We start from the raw sequence: 21,133 nt of genomic DNA, 5'->3' as shown, positions 1-21,133 counted from the left end.
AACATCTTGAATATTTGCAAGATTATAATTAAATTGGCAATTGTTTCCAAAATTTTTCAATTTTTTATGTCCTTTTCTTAGTTCAACGACCATTACTGGCGAACAAAACTTTTTAAGTCTCGGAGATGGGTTGCTCAACAGAAGTTTCGAGACAAAAATTCTTATTAAACTTTTTTTACTGCGAAGGTGAAAAGTTTTTATTTTAATTTTGCCTTTTCAGTTTTTTTATTTATTTACTAACAGGGCTAGAAAACTAGAAGTTGCAGAGTCGAATCCCATCATGGAAAATATTCTCGTCTCTTTTTATCTCTGTCGGTTAGGGTTTCTTTCCTTCTCTTTCTCGTTCACGGTTTATCTCTCTCTCTCTGTCTTTGTTGATGCAGCATTTCAGCTGCTGTTATATGCTGTTATAATGTCATCATCTCTGATCCTCATTAACAATGAGTTATAGTAGAAATGTTTTTTATCATAAATGATTTAACAGGCACTTTTTAGGAAATCATTGTTAATTGCTCTCAAAAGCATATTGTTGCAAATATATTGATCCTGTTTGTCTCTTATGCAATTTTTCGCCTGGCCAGTTTTTCGTCTGACCCATTTGACTTTCGTCTTCAGAAACGGGATAAAGAAGTAGCGTCCAATTTGCATTAAGTTCTCTTAGAGCCGATCAGCCCACTAGTTTTCAAGTATGCGATTAATAGAATCTAATTTGTGGACTTATACTTATGGTGTGAAGGGCGGTTCTTTGAAATTGATCGCACACCCCCACCCACCCACCGCTCCATCAGTCCCCCAATCCACTTTTGCACCCCTGCTGCGCTCACCTTAAGCCCCTTCAATTAATCTAACGCTAGCCTAACTAAACCGTAGCTAGCTACTGACGAAGCCAACCCCTCGCCAGTCTTTTGATAGCAATTCGCCCGGCGTTAGCAATGGACACATTATAATCAGGAATTATTGACTATATCAATATAGTATACGAGCTGCGTAGTCCCCTATAATGCATTTTATGCTTTTTAAATGGATAATTTAGCTTCAGTGACGTTTTGTCAAACCACCTTTTCCATGGGTAAGTATTTCTGGCAAATAGTTATAGATACAAATTTTAAATTAATGTACTTTTGTTTATTGAAATTGTAATCGTAATAAAACACATTCAAATCAGTTATTTAATCATCAGACATGATCACACCGCTACCCGTGGAGTTTAGTAATAAATCCTCAAAATAATATTTTGAATGTCGGGAGGTGCTGATTATCTGATTATTATTTATCAAGGACGCTTCTGATTAAAAAAAGATCTTTCTGTTAATCATCTGGTAAAATATATAACGTAAAATATATATTTTTGGTAGATTAATATACTACAATTTTGGTTAATTATGAGTGAATAAACTTAATAATGGGAGCTGTTTTTTCCCACCGTCTGCAGAAATTGGTAAACTGTAATGGGTATCAATACACCTTTATAATGGCGTGTATAATATAAATCGTTATGTATAATCCCACCTCTTATTAGACCAAAAATCCATTTCTAATGCAAAAACATGCTGAAGTTTGTTCACATGCTTAGGAAAACAAAATTTGGAAGACAAGGGGTTGCAAACTGCTCCTAAAATTGCAACGATTCAGGGCCAAATTTTGCAGTGCTGTCTGGATGCCATGAATGAATCGGGGGCACATTGGAATGCTTTGGCAAACTCTGGAATAACTGAGAGCGCCACATTAACTCTGGCCCAGCTAGGAGCATGAGATTGTTGTCCTGTGTTCCATGATTTGCGTGAATTCACACTTGCCTCACAGAAGTTCTAAAATTAAATCCATTTCAATTCATTTTCGGGGTACTGTTATCCTGATGGAACTTCCCACAGGGGGTGAACCCCCCATTTAACAAACTAGTGCATTTTGTGATAAATTACAATGTTTCAACTGAAATGGGGGGGGGGGGGGGGGGTCGAAAAATATTCAGACCACGGCGCATCATGTTCTTGCCATCGAAATATAAACCAAAATATCTGAGTTGCTTTGATTAATTTGACGACAGTTTCACTGACACGGAGTATCCTTATTGGCCAAGGAAAATTTAACTCACTTATTAGTTAACATCTTTTGTTTTTTACCTTTGGGTTTTTCGGCTTTGTAATTTAACTCAAAAAGCTCAACGCTTTGAGAAAGGATTTTCGAAATGCAAATTGAGCCGGCGTATATTAATGCAAATTTCACAGAAACTTTGTTTTTACACCCCTTAATTATAACTCGTGGCTCCTCGTATCGCGAAATCGACTTCTTTGAAAGGTGGAGGCAATTAAGTTCATTTGTGGGCAAGAAACTGCAACTGTGGCCAAGAAAGAAGTCTGATGAAATTATTACTTTCTTATAAAATGGTTTTTAAAGGTAGCTCCAAAAACTTCTGACAATTTGCTTTTTGTAAAAATCTGACGATTTGATGTTTTTGTTCCCGATTTTCTGTCTTTTACGCAAATTTTGTTACACAAAATTGCGATAATACTCTTGACATGACAATTGCAAAATTTTTCTAAGATAGACGAGAAAAGTAATGGATTCTAATTAATAGCCGCCCTCATCTTCTCAGTGGGCTATTATAGCGCTCCTTTTTTTTACAATTCAAAGAATTTGAATTGTATTGGGTCGCTGTCTTTTTTTTAAAGATCTGTTCACACATTATCATGATTTTTGAAGTCGAATTGGAGTAGTGATTTTGGTCACGCCGAAACAAGAAGTGGAGCGAAAAAGCGAGTGGTTTTGCGGCGTGAAATTTTTTCGCTCTAATTTTAATGTAGATTGAGAAAAAAGTATTTGAACAAAAATTCGCTTTCTCGCTAGTGGTTTTTGTTCACATGCAGCACTTTGATTTTTACTGTTTTTTTTTCGATTTTTTGTTGATATTTTCTTTTCTTTCAATCCCAAGAGAGTTATTGGAATCAACGGCGGCTATTTTCCGGCAATCTGCCGGGTATGTTTGACAAGGCTTTTGAACGCTAGAAAATTTGTACACTCTCAATAAGTCTTCTTGTGACTTAGACTGTCTAGAGAATCTTGGCTATGGTTAATTTTGCAGTTGTGATAGAATATTGTTTCGGTTTACCTGGCCAAAACTGAGAAACATCAGCTGTTCGGGTGAGAAATGGTACAGAATAGCAGATTTCCTGAGCTCTTTGGCAATCGCTTCGATGTCTTCCTCCCGTTTCAAAGTATCAATCACGACTCGCATCCCAAAAATGTCCGAGTAATTTTCGTTCAATGAAGTTGATCCGTTAATGCCTTCGGCGGTGTAAATATCAGTGATGCATTTTGCAAAGGCGTTCAGAGTGGCATTAGTTTCTGGATCCATCAAGGCTCCCAAGTAAAATTTGGGAAAGTTCACTGGGTCTAAAGCGTGACCGAACTCGTGGGCGATAACGGAACCAAATGATCCGTACTGTGACGGTGTGTGATGCTGTTCAGAGTACAGAGCGTGGATTAAGAAAGTCATTAGTCGAATCTTCTGACCAGGAGCGGAATAATATGCATTTGGTCTCAAAGCAATGGAATATATCGTTGGGTTTTGTTGTGTCATGATCTTATTTTGATAGAATTCCCACATTCTGAGTATATTGAGCGAGAAAGGCGTGAATTTGTCGGTTTCCAGTATTAAGTTCTCTAAGAGGACGTTGGTGAAGTCGCATTCAATCTGGTCCACTTTTGGTCGCAGAATAATTCTATTGATGTATTCTGTCATGCCCGCTTTTGTGGTCGCATTTTGAATTGAATCGTCTATTCTCATCAGAATGCTCTCTCGTATCTTCTCAGTTAGCTGTTCAATGTCGTGAAATGATTGTTCGCCCGTAAAATATTTCATATACGCGTTGGCGGAGATTAAAGCGAATTCGTAATAGGAGTACAATTTATATAAGCAAAATTTCTCTCGGTCTCTGGTATGATGAGAACAACTCGGCCTATCATTGTTAACTATTTCATCCAAACGACATCCTTCGGAAAGATTTGGATCTGAAACCAGCTCACGCCCGCAACGAACTGTGATTTTTTGCCAGGCCTTTTTTTATTATTTCATGCATTGAACAAAAATGCGAACGATACAACTATATGTGAGCGCCTCCTTTTTCGTCCAGAAAACGTTCGACCTTCTAACTTTCACGAAAAGTATTTGAACTTTCTTCGAACTTTCATGAAAAGTATTTTAGAAAATGTTCCAGCGGTTTCTATTATTTTAAACATTTAGAGATTTTTTTGATCATCTGGTTGACGACAATTAAATTCTGTGAAGTATCAAAAAAGTTTCTCTTATGTGGATGTTAAGAGAAAAACTTCATGCACTAAGAAAACTAAAAAAAAACTTAAGCTCAAATTTTGAAAATTCAAAGTTCGTTTAATGCATCAGTCCTTTTTACAACTTATTTTGTTCTGTTTTGTTGACGCTTTCAATAATTGATCAATTAGTTACTGAAATTTATTTTTTTAAAATTGGCAATTAATAAAGACTTCCATATTTTTATGATTACTTCAATAACATACAATTTCTTCCACATCTAGAGAATTAAGAATCTGGATTTCTGCTTAACCGTTTTCTTTTTTTTGCGCTGCTTAATATCTCAACCCAGTGTCATATGCTGATCAAGAGGAATGACGGAATCAATGAAAATTTGGTCAATGTTAGTTTTTCTCTCTCTGTTAGTCAGAAGGGAGTGTTTTGTTATTTGTGGTAGGTAGTTGATTACGTTGAGGTATTTTTTATACATGATTTTTAACGAAAGATAATCCTGGCTTGATTTTGAAGTTTTGACAAGTGCAGCCTTTGATTTAGGTTTTGAGCTTTTATACAGTAGTTCAAACTTGAATTTGAAAATGTTTTTTTTCTGAGTCACACGAGGCATTAGTGCTAGTTCAGTTGTATCATTTCAGAAATTAGTAACAAACGTCAAAGGAAAGAACGAATTTTGCTTCTGACCAAACCAAACAACCTTTACTACCTGATTTTGGTCTCATCATGATACGGCAAATTTTCGTTTCAGGAACTTTTTGCTCTTTTTACTTTTAAGTGATTAGTTTGTGAACAGAGAGAAATTTGGAACAGAAGAGAAAACGGAAGATAAAACATTGCAATGACTAGGCTTCATCAATTTTTGATCTCCGTATTAACGTTGACGTTTTCATATGTCAACCAAACAACAGTAAGTCTAATTGAGCAGAACGAGACTAGCGCAGAAGATTAAAGTAAAAATATTACTCGCAACGTTCCTGAATAAAGGGAATGTCAAGAGCGATTAATAGTCAGTGAAATAGTTTACCTGACCATTCAGCCGTTTCAGAAAATCTAGTTTTGCTCTTCTTTGCCTACAATTTTGCATGGAATCTGTACTACAAGTTTTTTCCAACTTGATTTTTGTCTCACTTATTACCTTAGTCTAAAGCACTCTGATTAGGATTTTCTCTGCTTCAGTGATTAGCCCCTTTAAATTTATACAGGCGAACAAGGGCTACTCACTGAAACAAAGAGAATCCTATTCAGAGTGCTTTAGACTGTGGTAATAAGTGAGACAAAAATCAAGTTGGAAAAAACTTGTAGTACAGATTCCATGCAAAATTGTAGGCAAAGAAGAGCAAAACTAGATTTTCTGAAACGGTTGAATGGTCAGGTAAACTATTCCATCGACTATTAATCGCTCTTGACATTCCCTTTATTCAGGAACGTTGCGAGTAATATTTTTACTTTAATCTTCTGCGCTAGTCTCGTTCTGCTCAACTAGACTTACTGTTGTTTGGTTGACATATAAATACGTCAACGTTAATACGGAGATCGAAAATTGATCGAAGCCTAGTCATTGCAATGCCTAGATCGAAGCCTAGTCATTGCAATGTTTGGATATTGAAACATGTGTGACAAAAGTCTTTTCTCTTGCTTTGTTGCAGTAGTAACTAACTTTATTCAAAACTCTCAATCGAATATGGCACAAATATTAATTTGCCACCTTCTTAGAATTAATTGTAGTGAATAATCTCTTATTTTAATACACGTGGAATTTTCGCTGCAAACCATGCAAAATTTGCGGGCACTGGCTAATCAATGAAAAGAGAGTCTGCGTTCAGTGTGAAAAGGAAAAAGATCCAAACCTTCCTCTGTTTTTTCGATTATCTCTTTTATTATAACAGTTAAAGAACTAATAAACTGAAGCTGCATAAAGTTGTTAGGGCTCATAATTTGTTCTGAGCTCGCCAATTGTTCGAAGTAGTCTCCTCCATGGAGAAGTTGAACCCTTAATTCGGACGGACGTTTCTCGTATTCTCTCTTGAACCATTCAGGAATGAGGTTCTCGAATTGCATTAAGAATTCAATCTGTTCAGTTGTTGCTTCTTGTTCGGTGAAGTTGCGGATGTCTATAAGGGTCTGTATTGTTTCGACAAGGTTGCTCTTCAGATTTGCCTACAAAAATTTATTTTCGGCACCAGGTTCGAGAGATTGCTTGCTCGCTGGCAGCTAAATTAAACTAAAAGATATATGTTTACTCACAGAAATTGGGCCCCCAATTTTTTTAAGCTATATTTGTATGAAACATTCAAAAAATGGCATTAGGGCGAATTTATTGGTTGTCTACAAATTTTGAATGTGATTTCTAACTTTGACCGGTAGCTTTTAAATGTTAGCTTCCATTTCAACTCTATGACCGAATGAATTTCACTATATACAAACTGATTACGTAAACAGCCGACTTTGAAATGAACCGGCAACAAAATTTTTTAAAAGCCTACAACAAAAAATGTAAACAAAGCCGAAAAGTTAACTATTTAGTATCGTTTGCATTGATTGCGTTGTTGTAAGCATTCGTTGTAGCGACATTTTGGCCTGGTGTTTAAGTATAACTGATAGGAAAGCGTCGATTCAACCATTTTTCCCACAATGAACAAATCCGGTAAACTTGAATAAAAGCCACAAGCACTATGGCTCTCTTTAATAATGTGATTATTAATAGCCGCACAGCGATAGCTGAGGCTATTATTGGCCTTCTCTTGTTTTTTTTATTTCGCGATTTTTGTTACGACCATATAACGTCACAATCACTTCAAATCTGCTTTTTGTTCATTCGTTCATGCAATTTCAACTGAAGTGGGTGTGACGTCATTTTTCGCTCTCAGTGGAGCGAGTTTTTTTTACAATTCAAAGAATTTGAAATTTATTGGGGCGCTCTTTTTTTTAATGAGTGTTCACACATTTTCATGATTTTTGAAGTCAAATTGGAGTAGTGATTTTGGTCACGTCGAAACAGGAAGTGGAGCGAAAAAGCGAGTGGTTTGGCGGCGTGAAATTTTTAGCTCTAATTTTAAAGTAGAGTGGGAAAACGGTGTTTGAACAAAAATTTGCTCTTTCGCTCGTGGTTTTTTGTTCACATGCGGCAATTTCACTTTGATTTTTACTGTTTTTTTCAATTTTTTGGATTTGATTTTTTTTCTAAATGGTTTTCCCAATCCATTCATAGTCCGTTCTAGGTCTAGTTTTCTGTTTAGTCAATGAAAATTCTTTGAATTGTGCGTCAGGACTTGTCCTGCTATGTTTTGTTCATTCTCGTGATTAAATTTTTGGTCACACTTGACTTACCTCACTCTCAAAAATGACTTCCTCACTTTGAGATTGACTTTTATTTAATTTAATTCAAAGAGATAAGGTCAAATGGGTGTGAGTCACTCTAAATGAAAGATATCTGAGAGCAGCTGATAGAGGCAGCAAAAACTTATACAGATTTTTAATCAAAATTTTCTGGCAATCTGCCAGCGGTGTCTGATTTTTTGTCCTCAAAAATAGGATTGACAGGTGAAGCCCTGATGACATTCAGTCGCCGAATCATCAGTTCCCTTAGACTCCTACGCATTTATAGTCTGTAAGTATGCAATTCAACCGAAACTGTGCTGAGGAGACATAATTTTATGCTATGAAATGTGGCTATTAAGAGTTGGGCGCCCTTTCACCCACACCCCCTCTCAGCGCCTCGCTCCCCTTCCACCCTCCTCCTCCTCATTCCGGCCGTAACCCCGCATGCTCGACTCCCCGCCGTACTTCGCCCACCCCCTCATCTCGCCACCCCATGAATTCTGCTTAAACCTGCTGTCAACTGAGAAAGCCGATTGCTCGCGGTCGTTTGAGAGCAATTCGCCTGAAGGTAACCAGTTGTTTTTTTAGAAATTTTGGAGAAGGGCGTTAAAATAATGAAATTGTCATCCAAATGTCACCTTTTGTATGCTCCAAGAACAAGGTCGAGATAAGTTCAGTTTCAATATCAGGAATATTTTGATGCTCAATTTTCATTGTTTCTTTGTCAATTGAAAGTTTGTTGAAATTGATGCCGCAAAATTTTTTTCGAGTCTTTTTAATTGCTCTTGAACGAAGTTCTTAGCAATTATTGTAAGCGTGTCTTTTTTATGCAAATTGTTTGCTTGACCATTTTGCGCCTTTCTTCTAGAACATTCTTTGACTTCGCAAGTGACTTTTTCACGCTTTTGTTCTTCATTTTTGAGTGATCTTTATTGCTGCCACTCCGAAGTAAAGCTTGTTGCTAATATAAAGTCGGTTGCAGTATGGGAAAAATTAGGGCCACATAGCACAAGTTCTTCCGACATTAGTCGGTTTATGTTTCAATAAATTTTGTTAAATTGCTATTTGAAAACCGACCTCCAATTTTCAATTTTAGGGATCGGATTTGAATCGAACACCGCTAATCGTTTGCTATTTGGTTCTTCTTTCCATTGCCATTCATTCATTATTAATAGTTTGTTGATTGTCATTGTTACCCTCATGCTTTGACTTCATACCATTTCACCCTTCATTATTCTACGCCAAAAACGTTTTGCCACGAAACATTTCCAAACCTTATGAATATCTTGTTTTGAGTATTTTTCCCGGAACTTCTTAATCAAACCCTACCCATCTCTTATTATGAACGTTGATTGTTCCAATTATATTTGGAATTAAAGTCGATGAATTGATAGGATGTATACAATAGGTGGGGAAAAAAGTGGTTTACCGTTCAAGTAATAGTTTAATTAAGTCTTGTTATTGCCGCCTTAATTTTAAATTAGAGGTTTTAAATTTTTTATATTGAAATTCGCAGCAATTAAAGTAATCTTTTGTGAAATTTTTTGATTGACAGTTTTCACTTTTAGAGTAACTTTCATCACGCTTGACTTTGTTTGCGGCTTTGTTTGAAATTGTTTTCTCATTGAGTGTTTTAAGCAGTTGAACTGAATCGTGAATCGGTGGCTGTTGACTATAAAAAAATAAAATTGAAATTGGTTCCTTTTCAATTTAAATGTTACTAGTGGCCGCCTATATAAGCTATAAATTATCTAAAGCTATATTATCATAAGCTATTTTATCTGAAGCCCCTTACTTAACCTATTGTATCCCCCTCCCAGGAATCAGGTTTGCAAGAAAATCGAGCGCATGGCTGTCGTTCGAAAGCATTTTGTTCAACATTTGACGGTAATATCAATTATCCGCGCTTTAGGTTTTCTATTGTCGGCTTTTTTCTCGGTCGGCTTATTGGGGCGTTACCACACAAGCTAAATCTTTATCGTTTTTGAGGGGCAACTTTTCTGAAGATAATGGGCAATGTTCCCTTCTAATTTCAAATAATTATCCATTCTCAAATCAATTTAGAGAGAAAATGGCCTTTCTCGTTTTCTCTTCGTAAGCCATATGTATGAAATACTGAATACAATTTATTGGAAGAATTGACGCATTAACTGTTTATTTACTTGAAACAAAGCATTAGCTCTTAGATAACGAAAGGTAATCGGGTTCAATGTAGACCTCTTCGGCGAATTAAATGGAGCCCGGCTTGTGCCGGCTTTGTTCTAACCTTGTCCTGGGAATGGGTGTTGAATGGGTCGTAAATTAAATCGAGAATGTAGTCGAGAGCGTTCTCCTTGATTTCGGATTCCTTTATAGGCAGAAGGAATTCCATTTTTTTGTCTTCTGGTTGTCCAATCCAAATTTCATTATCATCGTCAGCGTATGGTTTATACTGGCACATTCCACTATTAGCTTCTATCTGAGTAGACTTTTTTATCTGCAATTCAGGCTCTGTGTAGAATACGGTGCATTTGTAACAATATACAATGAAAAAGATATGATAAGGATTAACTAGTACTAAATAAATAGAATTTTTTACTTGTTTTTTTTAATCAATGCGCTTCATGAGTAATTTAAATTAGACGTAAAGTTTTTTTGGTATCAAAGTTTGTATATATCGGAGTGATGTTTTTTGACGGCTTTGTGGAATGTTCTTTCAAATTTTATAGAGGCAGTTTAAAAATAATTCTTTGGTGGATGAAATATAAAGGAGTTTAGTTTCATAAGTTTGTTATTGTTCCTACATGGGAGAACTTTATGCTAGCCGCACTTTTTTTGTTCATACAATTTTTGACTTTTTTGAGGGCATCCTAGACTAACATATGTGGTATCATCTTAAAGATCTCTGCGTTTAGAATATCACTATAATCATAAATTTCAGGAATTTTGTTCTTTTTTGAAAAAAGTTTTGGCAACAATTTTAATCTACAATGTAATGCACTTTAGCCTCATTTTTTAAATCAAATCTAGCTATAATTTGATCAAAATTCACTGAATTCAGACAAATAGCGGGTTTCCTAGAAACAAATTTACATTACTACTTTCTCAATGTCTCCATTTTGGAGGAAAATGCACAAAAAATAGCGTCTTTGAGAATTTTTTGAGGAATGTTAAGCCAACTTTTAGTCACTTTAAAAAAATTTTTGACACCTTTCCCACCCTTTTTATCCTTTTAGTTGTTACTAAATGTTCCTTCAATTTCGAATTTTTAATAGTGTAAAAATCAGGAATAAAATTATATGATTGTGTCTATTGTTGGTGAATTGTTAATAAGAGTTTTTTTTAAAATATTTATTTCTTGTCGAACATGGAAAAAACCATTGAAAATTATGTTTTAGAATTAGCATGCCTTTTTTCCGCATGCTCTTCTGACTTGAAAGCGACCCGCAATGACTGATTTTGCTTTGCGTTGATTTTTGATTTTTAGGCTACACTAAGATTTGAATAAGAAGTAAAAAGATTTGATAATTTTGAAAAATTTGGTCACATTAGGCCATTTTTGAATTTCATTGTCTCATATTTGTGTCAATCTTTAAAACAGAAACTTATATCAGTAGTTGAGGGCAGCTTCTTGTACTCAGTCTGCTTTTACGCAGTTCTCCTCTCATTTAATTTATATTGTATTTGGGCGCCGAAATTTTAAAAGAACACATACATTTTAAGGACTTCCATTTCAATTAAAAGTGAAATTTTCGAGTGATTGTAATTGCTAGTTGAACAGCTAACAGAAAAACAAGCAGTTTAAGGCGAAATTTTGTAGTACGGACGAAAAAAGATTTTCTCCATTTGCATTCATTTGCTATGCTGTGACTGCTACTTTTAGTGTTATCCCAAATTAATTCACTAGTTATTGTTATCTCAAGTTGATCACCAAATTAACTGATGCTAATGAACAATTTTTCCCTGTGTCCAAAAGATCCAAATTGCCCTCTAGTGCATATAGTTTTGTTATTGATGCTTCTTGTGAGTAGTTATTGTTCTTTCAAATGTTATATTTTTTTAATTGAGAATTTTTTAGGTTCTCTTAACATAATATTAATAATAATAATAATAATAATAATAATAATAATAATAATAATAATAATAATAATAATAATAATAATAATAATAATAATAATAATAATAATAATAATAATAATAATAATAATAATAGTAATAATAATAATAATAATAATAATAATAATAATAATAATTATTATTATTATTGAGGTCGTATCATACAATGTAAAATGTTTGATACGCCCGGGCCGGTTTTAAAATATCATTGTATGATACGCCCTCCGCCAACCCCGAGCCGACTACTTTTTTGAATGAAATTTTGAACATATATTAGGATATTAGGCGCAATTTCATCGACAGAAAAAAAATTTGAGCCCCAAAGGTGCTCAAAATTTTTCAGTAATAATATTACCAAAAAAAAATTATTAAGGGCGCATCATACAAAAAAATTGTCTGAGGTGATTTTTTTGTGAAAAACTTGTTATTTATTCCCACAAAAGTCGAAACAGGGCTTTCTACTGGGCTTTAGGGTTTCAATCCGTGAAACAGCCTGTTCGTAGGGTAGTAGCGATGTTATTATGTGAGTTTTTATTGTTGAAAACACATCATTCATTTAGTTTTTATTGTGATTTCTGATCGAAGCACGCCCTTATGAGTCAGGAAACCTGTTGTTGGCAATATTTTTGGGTCATATATTCCAATGCAAATCCTCGGATGTTAAACTGAACTGGTTTTGACAAAAATTTTTGATTTTAGTTCAAAATCAAATATTTTGATTCAGAAATTTTTTACAATAGTTGATATTTCACTCGAAGAATTGTGTTTACTTGATGAACTGGATAACTCAATTACCGTTGCTACGCTCAGTTCACTCATTGAACCTAAGCAGAGAAACGAGAAGCAAAATTTGCCGAGTTTTGATAAAGTGGACAAAGATGACGTAGAGATATATCTCTATGCAGATCAAGATAAATTTTTTGTAAAATTTGTTATGATAAAAAAATTGGGGATTGTTTGCCACAGATTCATTTCAGAAGGATGGCTCTGTTTGGTTCTACCGGGGAACGAGGTTCAGTAGAGACGAATACTTCAAAAAACTCATTGAGTCCGAATTCGCAGATGAAAAAAATATTACTGATGAAAAATGAATTGTATATAACAGGGATGTTGCTTTGGCAACGGCGTTTATCGCTCGGTATACCAACTTTGAGCAAAAAAGACCGAATTTTAGAGTAAAAAGCTACGTTTCGCGAGACAGATTGCCGAATGTCCAGTTTATCGCATTGAGAAAAGTGGGAATAACTTTTTTTTTTACAAAATCGGGCTGTATAGTGCGACCTAATAGTTAAAAATAATTTTTTCCAAAAGTGTTCAAAAACAGCCCTTTTTTAGAAAGGAGCTCTAAAATAGGCCACTTTTTTCATTCGTGAAGCAGTTCTTGGCAGTTCAGGCCTGTAGTGGTCAATTCACAAAAATTTGTATGATAAACCCTTAATAATTAAAAATTTGCTAAGCAAATTTTGAAGTCAATTATTAGTGGTTTTTAGTTTTTGTGTAGGGCTGAAATTCAGCATGCAGGTTTGTTTTGGGCTTGGATAAAATGCGCACACAAGACATCTGAACGTTTTCAGTTCAAAAAGTGACTTTGAGGATTTCGGTGTATGATACGACCTCAATAATTCACTATGTATGATACACCCCAATAATTATTTTTGATGTGTATGATAGGCCTTTATAATTATAATAATAATAATAATAATAATAATAATAATAATAATAATAACAATAATAATAATAATAATAATAATAATAATAATAATAATAATAATAATAATAATAATAATAATAATAATAATAATAATAATAATAATAATAATAATAATAATAATAATAATAATAATAATAATAATAATAATAATAATAATAATAATAATAATAATAATAATAATAATAATAATAATAATAATAATAATAATAATAATAATAATAATAATAATAATAATAATAATAATAATAATAATAATAATAATAATAATAATAATAATAATAATAATAATAATAATAATAATAATAATAATAATAATAATAATAATAATAATAATAATAATAATAATAATAATACTAATAATAATAATAATAATAATAATAATAATAATAATAATAATAATAATAATAATAATAATAATAATAATAATAATAATAATAATAATAATAATAATAATAATAATAATAATAATAATAATAATAATAGTAATAATAATAATAATAATAATAATAATAGTAATAATAATAATAATAATAATAATAATAATAATAATAATAATAATAATAATAATAATAATAATAATAATAGTAATAATAATAATAATAATAATGATAATAATAATAATAATAATAATAATAATGATAATAATAATAATATTAATAATAATAATAATAATAATAATAATAATAATAATAATAATAATAATAATAATAATAATAATAGTAATAGTAATAATAATAATAATAATAATAATAATAATAATAATAATAATAATAATAATAATAATAATAATAACTTTGTCACGGTGTATTAAAACCAAAAGTACTTCAACGACCTTTGCCAGCCGTTTTAAGCTGTCATAAAGAGAAGCTTTTATTTAACTTCAGAGGTATATAAGCTACAGAATCTTATTTACAAATGCAGTGTTGTCACATATAAAAAAGTTTCTCAAGGGGATGAAAAAGTTATTTGAACTCTTTATTAATTGATTCTCAAGTTTGTTTTTGCAACATTGCCACCATTTTGTCTCATAGGCGCATTAGTACGACCTATAATATTGCTTTTGTTTTTAGTTTTTTTTTTAAAGATTTCAAATTGTACTTATTTTTCAATAAGTGGGACGCCAAGAGAATCCAAATCAATATTGCTAATTGAAGGTTGAAAATTCAAATCACTTTTTGAAAATCCAAATGGAATTTGCTTTTTCGTCCTCAATTTAGGTTCCGTTTTTTAAAGATTTATAAAATGCTGCGTCTGCTTCATTAGGGTGCTAATTTAAATGTGTCCTGATTCGTAGCTTCATTTCTCAGATACCACAGTGAAATTGAAATAGTATTTCTATTAGGCAATTGCACTGCTTCTTTTGCTTCATAGATAACAAAAAATATCATTGGGTATGAAATCAGCCGTTTAGACAGAACTGCGTTTTCTTTGTTTTTTTTTGTATTTCAGGATTTGTTCTGCTATGTTTCTCATTTTCTGACAAATAATGTTTCATTTTAAATGATTTGGGCACTATTTTATGTAACATGCCGTGTCGGATTTTTTCCGTTTGTGCCCCCAGTACGGTTTTCACCCTCAGTTACGGAGAACGCGCTATTACATAGTAAATTAAAATGTAAAAATTTTGCACTGGCTTTTGGGGGTGCAAATTATATGCACTCACTAGCTGGGGACACACACGGAAAAGATCTCAACTGCCTGAGTTCTTTTTGGTTTCTGAATGCTAATTATTTCCCAGAAAAACATGCAACATTTTTCTGGAACAAAACAGGCAAAAATTATAAATTTATTAAATTTTTTGGTGACTTCGATAGCTACTATTGCCAATTCTTTGTCCGTGATGTTCTTCCTTAGAAAGAGCGTTTTGAAAACACTTATCACTGAATTGGAAGCCATCAATCAATTTCTCAATGAGATATAGAGAATCCCGAATGAAGCAAAATCAAAACCACCAAAAGTGCAAATAGAATCGAAACTTAAATGGTTCCTTTTTGTTAGTACAAATACGTTATAGGTACAACTCTTTCGATAATGTTTATCAATAAGTTAAATGGAACTACCGTAATCTTTAGTTTCTTTAAATGGAACTACCGTAATCTTCAGGGTTCCTCTGAAAACTCGAATACTTTTTCTCAGTTGTTTTTTTTAAAGGCCAGCTGAATAATATTGACCTTTTTCGTAGCAGCATGATAAACCATTGTTTCTGCGGTATCATCTCAGATATATTGACATGGTATATCTTATGATTACAATTGCGAATGTGGAACATTCTGCCACACACAGAACAAGCGAGCCTTCTTGTTGCCATATCGGCACGTGTTGATTAAATAATGAAATATTAACATGTTAGCGATTATAACAGTTTATATCATTGCAATTGTAACAGTTCTATAACTTTCGTAATTGTGTAGCTGATTAGAATACCTTTTTGTGTCACTCCTCATGTAGCAACAGTGACGAGAAAAGAGAAGCGGAAAAGATAATTTAATCAGGAATAGAGTTTCTCCAATGGTTCAAATATGAGCATCTTCCTACTGTTTCCAATGACATGATAAGCTTCAGAGTAGTGAGTGGAATTTACCATGAAAAGAGGTGAAGTAAAATTGATGTTTCGGTACCGTAATTTGGAATTTGGCCACATTGTCACATGATATGGTCCCGTGTACTGGTCCTGATGTGAGACGGATTTGTAGATATTGAAACCGAGTTTATCCCGATACCACTTGTGCACTGTTTCCACAACTTGTTCAAGAGATGTATTCATGAACTCTGTATCGGTGACGTCAATTTTAATCACTTTATTGAGAATAACTCTTATTTCCCTTTGCACTTGCCATTTTTTTACATAACAGCAACACTAACAACAAAATTTGTAAGGGTGATGATGAATGGAAATATAGATCCGAAAAGATCCGGATAGAAGATTAAGTGTCTGAAAATGTAAAATATTTTGCTGGTTAAAGCTTAGCTGTCTACAAGTCCTTAACAAAGTGTAAAATCCTTTTTACTGATCCAGTCAATTTTTTTGGTTGGGGCTGCGCTTTTATGGACAATGTATTTGTCCGGCCAACTTCGAACTAACGCTTTTATTACTTATAGAACCTTTGTACCTACCTACATAGTGTACGTTGTTAATTTTTTTCTCACCTGTTTTTATAAATTTGAAACTATTTACTTTTGTTCATTAGCAACAATGTGATGTTTTGTCCGGTTACTTTGAAAATAAGAAATTTTCCGAAAGTTTTTTCTGCAGCGACTGGAAGGGTATCACAAGCTGTTGATTGATTTTTTTTGGAATCATGAGATGAAGAGATTTTTGTTCCACCAACATGCAACCCAGCCACCCCCCCCCATTTTTAGCATCAATACATCGTTGTTTGAGAGCAATTCGTTCGACTTTACGTGATTGTTTACTTATTTTAGCATACATTAAATGATTTTTTGCGCACTGCTAAGAATGCGCTACCGAGAGCGTCTCGTTTCATTGCTGTGTTCTAGTTTAAATTGGCGTCACTGATGTCGAGAGATCCATCATCGTCTAGAGTAGCAAACTCGTCCATACAACTGTGGTACAACTGGGCCATCTTTAGCTCAGATGAACAAGTTCTTTCGGGATTCTGCACAACCTTGTTAAACATTCGTGGGACCATGCTAAGTGTGTCTATACTAAATATCTTTGAATGATAGAAGTAGTTCAAATTCACTGGCTGATTTTCGTTGTAACCTCCGCAGGCATACTCGTAGAAATCCTGAAGAGTGGATGGGCATGTTTAGATATCGTTGATGTTTTTCAGATCTGATATCTTCGGGCTCAGAGTCTTAACTTAAATTTGATAAAAAAAAACAGAACTTTTTTTTCAAATCGTTTTATTCCTTTGCTTTCACTTTTCTGCCCGTAAAAAAATTGCTCTCACTTTTTAATCTTGATGTTGTCTTTTTGTCTGTATCTCTGAGCTCATTGGGTAAGTAAAAAGGGGCAGTCGCATGTCATAATAAAAAGTCTGGTAATTTCGACGAAGTTATAAACTGGCTTCAACTTTTGACCCGTCAAGTTTATTCAGGAGTGAGGAATACCTGTTTTCCTGTTCAGTCATCTTTCCCCTTTCGAACATGTAATTTCTTGATCATATACGGGAGTTCAGAATTCTTCTATGCCACTTTATATAAATTAAATCAGTGTCATTTGAATATTGCATACGTAGAATATATGTCACTTGTTTTCATACGTAGAAAAAGCACATGCATGGCACCTAATGTCTTTTTCGGAATAGTATTATGCTAGTTAATCAGGAAAAGATTTTGATTTGGTCGATCTTTCACGACCCAGTAATTTTTGGATTCTTTCTCAGTATAACCTATTTTGTCATGTCTCAATTGATTTTGTTTTTGCAAATTATTTGTTGGTTTTTCTTGCAATTTGCGAGCTGTTGACCTTTTTTCTAAAAAATTCTGATATTCCACAGTGTGGAATTTGAGATCGCTAGTTTGGTTAGAAAAAAGATTTGAGCAGATGTTGGCAGTTTTTATATTTGTGACTGATATAGCAAACTTTGTCCAGATTTTTTGTCAATTTATGAGCTGTATCTTTGACTGAGGAAGTTAGCACAAAAAATCCCTAGACTGAATGATTTGAGAATGCATTCGATTGTCATACAAATGCATTCGAAATCATAAACCCGGTTTACAATGGTTTTTTTGACAAGGTGCAAAGAGTGAAAAACTGTAGTTATGATCCGTAGCATGACTATAGATGTGTTTTGAGTCCAGAGGAGTTTCTAAGTAGCGAAAACTTTCAATTCTGGTAACCTTATCTTAGAACAATACACCTTCTTTTCCTTTTGTTTGCAAAATGAAACAATTTCTTGTAAACGTTTATTAATTGCTCTTGAACGAAGTTGATAGCAATTATTATAAACGTGTTGGTCTTTTTTATGCAATTTTTTGCGTGACCATTTTGCGCTTTTCTTCTAGAACATTCTTTGACTTCTCAAGTGACTTTTTCACTCTTTCGTTCTTCATTTTTGAATGATCTCTATTGCTCTCTCCGAAGTAAACCTTGTTGCTAATATAAAGTTGGTTGCAGCATACCAGAGTTAAGGGGCGAATAGCACAGTCGGCAGTGCATATGATTATGAAGCCGGAGGGCAATAGTTCGAATCCTGGTGGAGTCAGATGTTTTTCCAGCCGCCTGTCGTTCGAGAGCAATTCTTCTGACATTAGTCGGTTTATGTTTAATGACTGATTTTCATGTTAAATATCTGTATTTTTCCAAAATGTTTCCAGCCATATCATGTAAAATACAGACCTCCTCCGCAAATTGAATCCAGTTTTCTGGAGTGTTGGTTCATTGTGAACGTTTTTCTTTTTCTCTACTTGCAATTTTGTTTCGAACGCTTACGTGCACATAAAACGAAACTATAAATTCTTTTTAGTTTTAGGATCCGAAACGGAAAACCGTATAAGATATATGCCTCGAAGAATTTTTTGCTAAACATTAAATAATTGATTTGCTTTTCGCTTGTTTTTGAAGACGATTGCCCTCATTTTGATTTTTTTTCAAAAAATCAATGTTCCCCAAGGCTAACTTTTAGAAGACGAGAGCAGTAAAAACTAAAATGACCTAAATTTGTTTGAGCATACCTCTATCGACTTTTATTTAAAACACTGTATGGTTATGTAAATTTTGTCTTTAAATCATTTTCAAAAATATGCGATTTGAATATCAGACTTTGTTCCCAAAACTATTTTGAGGGAAAAGTGAAATATTGTCTTGATTTATTAATAGCGTATTTAAGTTGAATTAGTTTTGCAGGAAGGATTGGTATTTGGCTTGTCCTGCCGTTTCACCCCGATTAGTTTTTCTACCTATATTTAGCCCCAATTACTTCACCCTTCTATCTTGAAATCTTATTATTTTGCATCTTGTTCTTTTTGCAATATTGTGGCAATTTTTATATTTGCTCTGTGGGTGAGCTAAAACTCGGCTGAAAATAAAAGAGCGGAATTTCTAAAGATGAAACGACGAAATTTTGCGCCTGTTGGTTAGAAACGGTGGGCCTGAAAGGTGAATTGAGCACCGCTCAAAGAAACGGAACTTGAAATATCCTGAAAAGATCGCGATGATAATATTTGCAAAAAAACGTCAACATGTACCAACTTGCAAGATCTTTGCATGTATTTAATTATTTTAATATTAAGATATAATAAGGAAATGTCAATAATGTTGAAACTTATTTCTTGTTGAAAGTTATTGCGGAAAAATTTCATTAAAAAAACACATTGCATGTCCAAAAAGATCAAGTATCAAGTCTCGTTTCTCTGATTGATACTCATTGTTAGTCTTTACATTCCATTATATTCGAACATCTTGTCAAAAGCAAGAAAAATCTTTTTTACAATAGGTATTGACAATTTAGGAGGAATGAATTGACTTAGTCTAATTCTTGGTCAAAGAGAACAGCTCCAGCTCAATTTTAATCTCCGATTATAACCCACACAATCGAGGTAATCAATTTTGGATATAATCTGATTGCAGAATTGTATAAGTTAGTTTTCTTGAACTTGGTTATTCAAACAAGTCAGATTGCCAATCCAGACCTCACAAGGGTCAGCATCCCTGTTCATATATGCCAATATTTGAGCACTTTCCTCGGCGTAACTGGGATCCACGTGAAATTCTTGATCCTTCTTTTGATAGCCCAAAATAACAGTTGCTAAAAGAAAAGCCACCGCTGCTAGGAGAATCAAAGAAACTAAGTTCTGTGCTATGAAGAACCATTTCGCTTTAACGATTCCCCAAAAGTCTGTCATTTCTAGAGTTGCTATCGAAAGTGATGGCGTCAAGGCAAATTACCCAATGTTGAAGTACAAAATGGGCCAAAATATACCGATTATTTTGGCCCTGTAAGAATAAAATGAGTTCGTCGACAAAATATCAAAGAAATGTCTTATTGGGCTATCATAGCCCCATCCCCCACTCCCCACCCCCCACAACCTTCATCTTTAAGAAACCTAACACCCCCCCCCCCCCCCCCCACCACAAACACACCCACCACCACCACCACGAGTTACCCTATTTATACCATAAGGTGAGAATGCTATTTCGTGGGGGCTCTTATTAGAAAGGCCTGGAACGAAAATCGAACTCGGCAGTGGGCGCAATATTTTTGGTGACAGGGCAAAACCAATGCCGAAATGCCCAAAAAACCCTATATTTTTCCTTTAGTCGATTCATCAGAAATTATCAAAATTATAATAATGACTACTTGAGATAATTTCGAATACAATAAAAAATGTTTAAAAGTTTTAAATGTAAGTTTAGTTTTTTTGGCCATGCCTTAGCGGCCTGTGGGACTTGATATAAAACTATCACAACCGAACATGGGATTAAATTATCCGATTAAGGATGATAAAACATGCTTGTAATACCAACTGCTTATTTGTAATCGGATTGTATTGAATGAAAAGTTGAAAGAGAACAAATTGGGTATTGTGGCATTGGGTAAATTGTCATGTAACCAATGTCTTAATATTTGACTTTGGGTACATGGGACGGTAGCACATTGGGTAAAATAAAAAAAAACGGTTGGAATTGTCAAAATTCTTGTAATCTATGATAATTAGCTGCGAAAACTATTATAATTAGCTGTGAATGATTCGTTGCTACCAGATTCTGTTCTACTAAGTGGGCTGTGCCCAGTCGGCGGCTTACGGTGATCAAATCATTT

The 21,133-nt window shown here is 33.7% G+C and overlaps 2 protein-coding genes across 8 annotated transcripts in view; both read right to left on the bottom strand.

Annotated features, from left to right (window-relative positions):
• Positions 1–21,133, bottom strand: part of LOC142334689 (uncharacterized) — a 293,593-nt gene that overhangs the window by 131,881 nt on the left and 140,579 nt on the right. The window lies entirely within an intron of this gene.
• On the bottom strand, positions 1,129–21,129 carry LOC142334657 (endothelin-converting enzyme 1-like). 6 transcript variants are annotated; one of them, XM_075382879.1, is made up of 8 exons: positions 20,990–21,129; positions 20,004–20,227; positions 16,921–17,155; positions 15,988–16,175; positions 9,867–10,076; positions 6,130–6,439; positions 3,107–3,990; positions 1,129–1,808 (listed from the first exon to the last, which is right to left on the bottom strand). In XM_075382879.1, the coding sequence occupies exons 2-8, from the start codon at positions 20,214–20,216 to the stop codon at positions 1,629–1,631; spliced, it is 2,220 nt and encodes a 739-aa protein (XP_075238994.1). In that variant the 5' UTR covers positions 20,217–20,227; positions 20,990–21,129; the 3' UTR covers positions 1,129–1,628. The 6 variants fall into 6 exon arrangements, with proteins under 6 accessions (XP_075238994.1, XP_075238985.1, XP_075239029.1 ...); XM_075382870.1 differs by having other exon boundaries at positions 20,925–21,107; XM_075382914.1 differs by having other exon boundaries at positions 20,004–20,119; positions 20,953–21,107.

The sequence above is a fragment of the Convolutriloba macropyga genome, chromosome 1, assembly GCF_964194025.1.
Source record: "Convolutriloba macropyga chromosome 1, txConMacr16.3, whole genome shotgun sequence".
In the NCBI taxonomy this organism is placed as follows: Eukaryota; Metazoa; Xenacoelomorpha; order Acoela; family Convolutidae; genus Convolutriloba; species Convolutriloba macropyga.
Note: the sequence above shows the minus strand (reverse complement) of the source record. Positions and strands in the feature narration are given on the sequence as shown.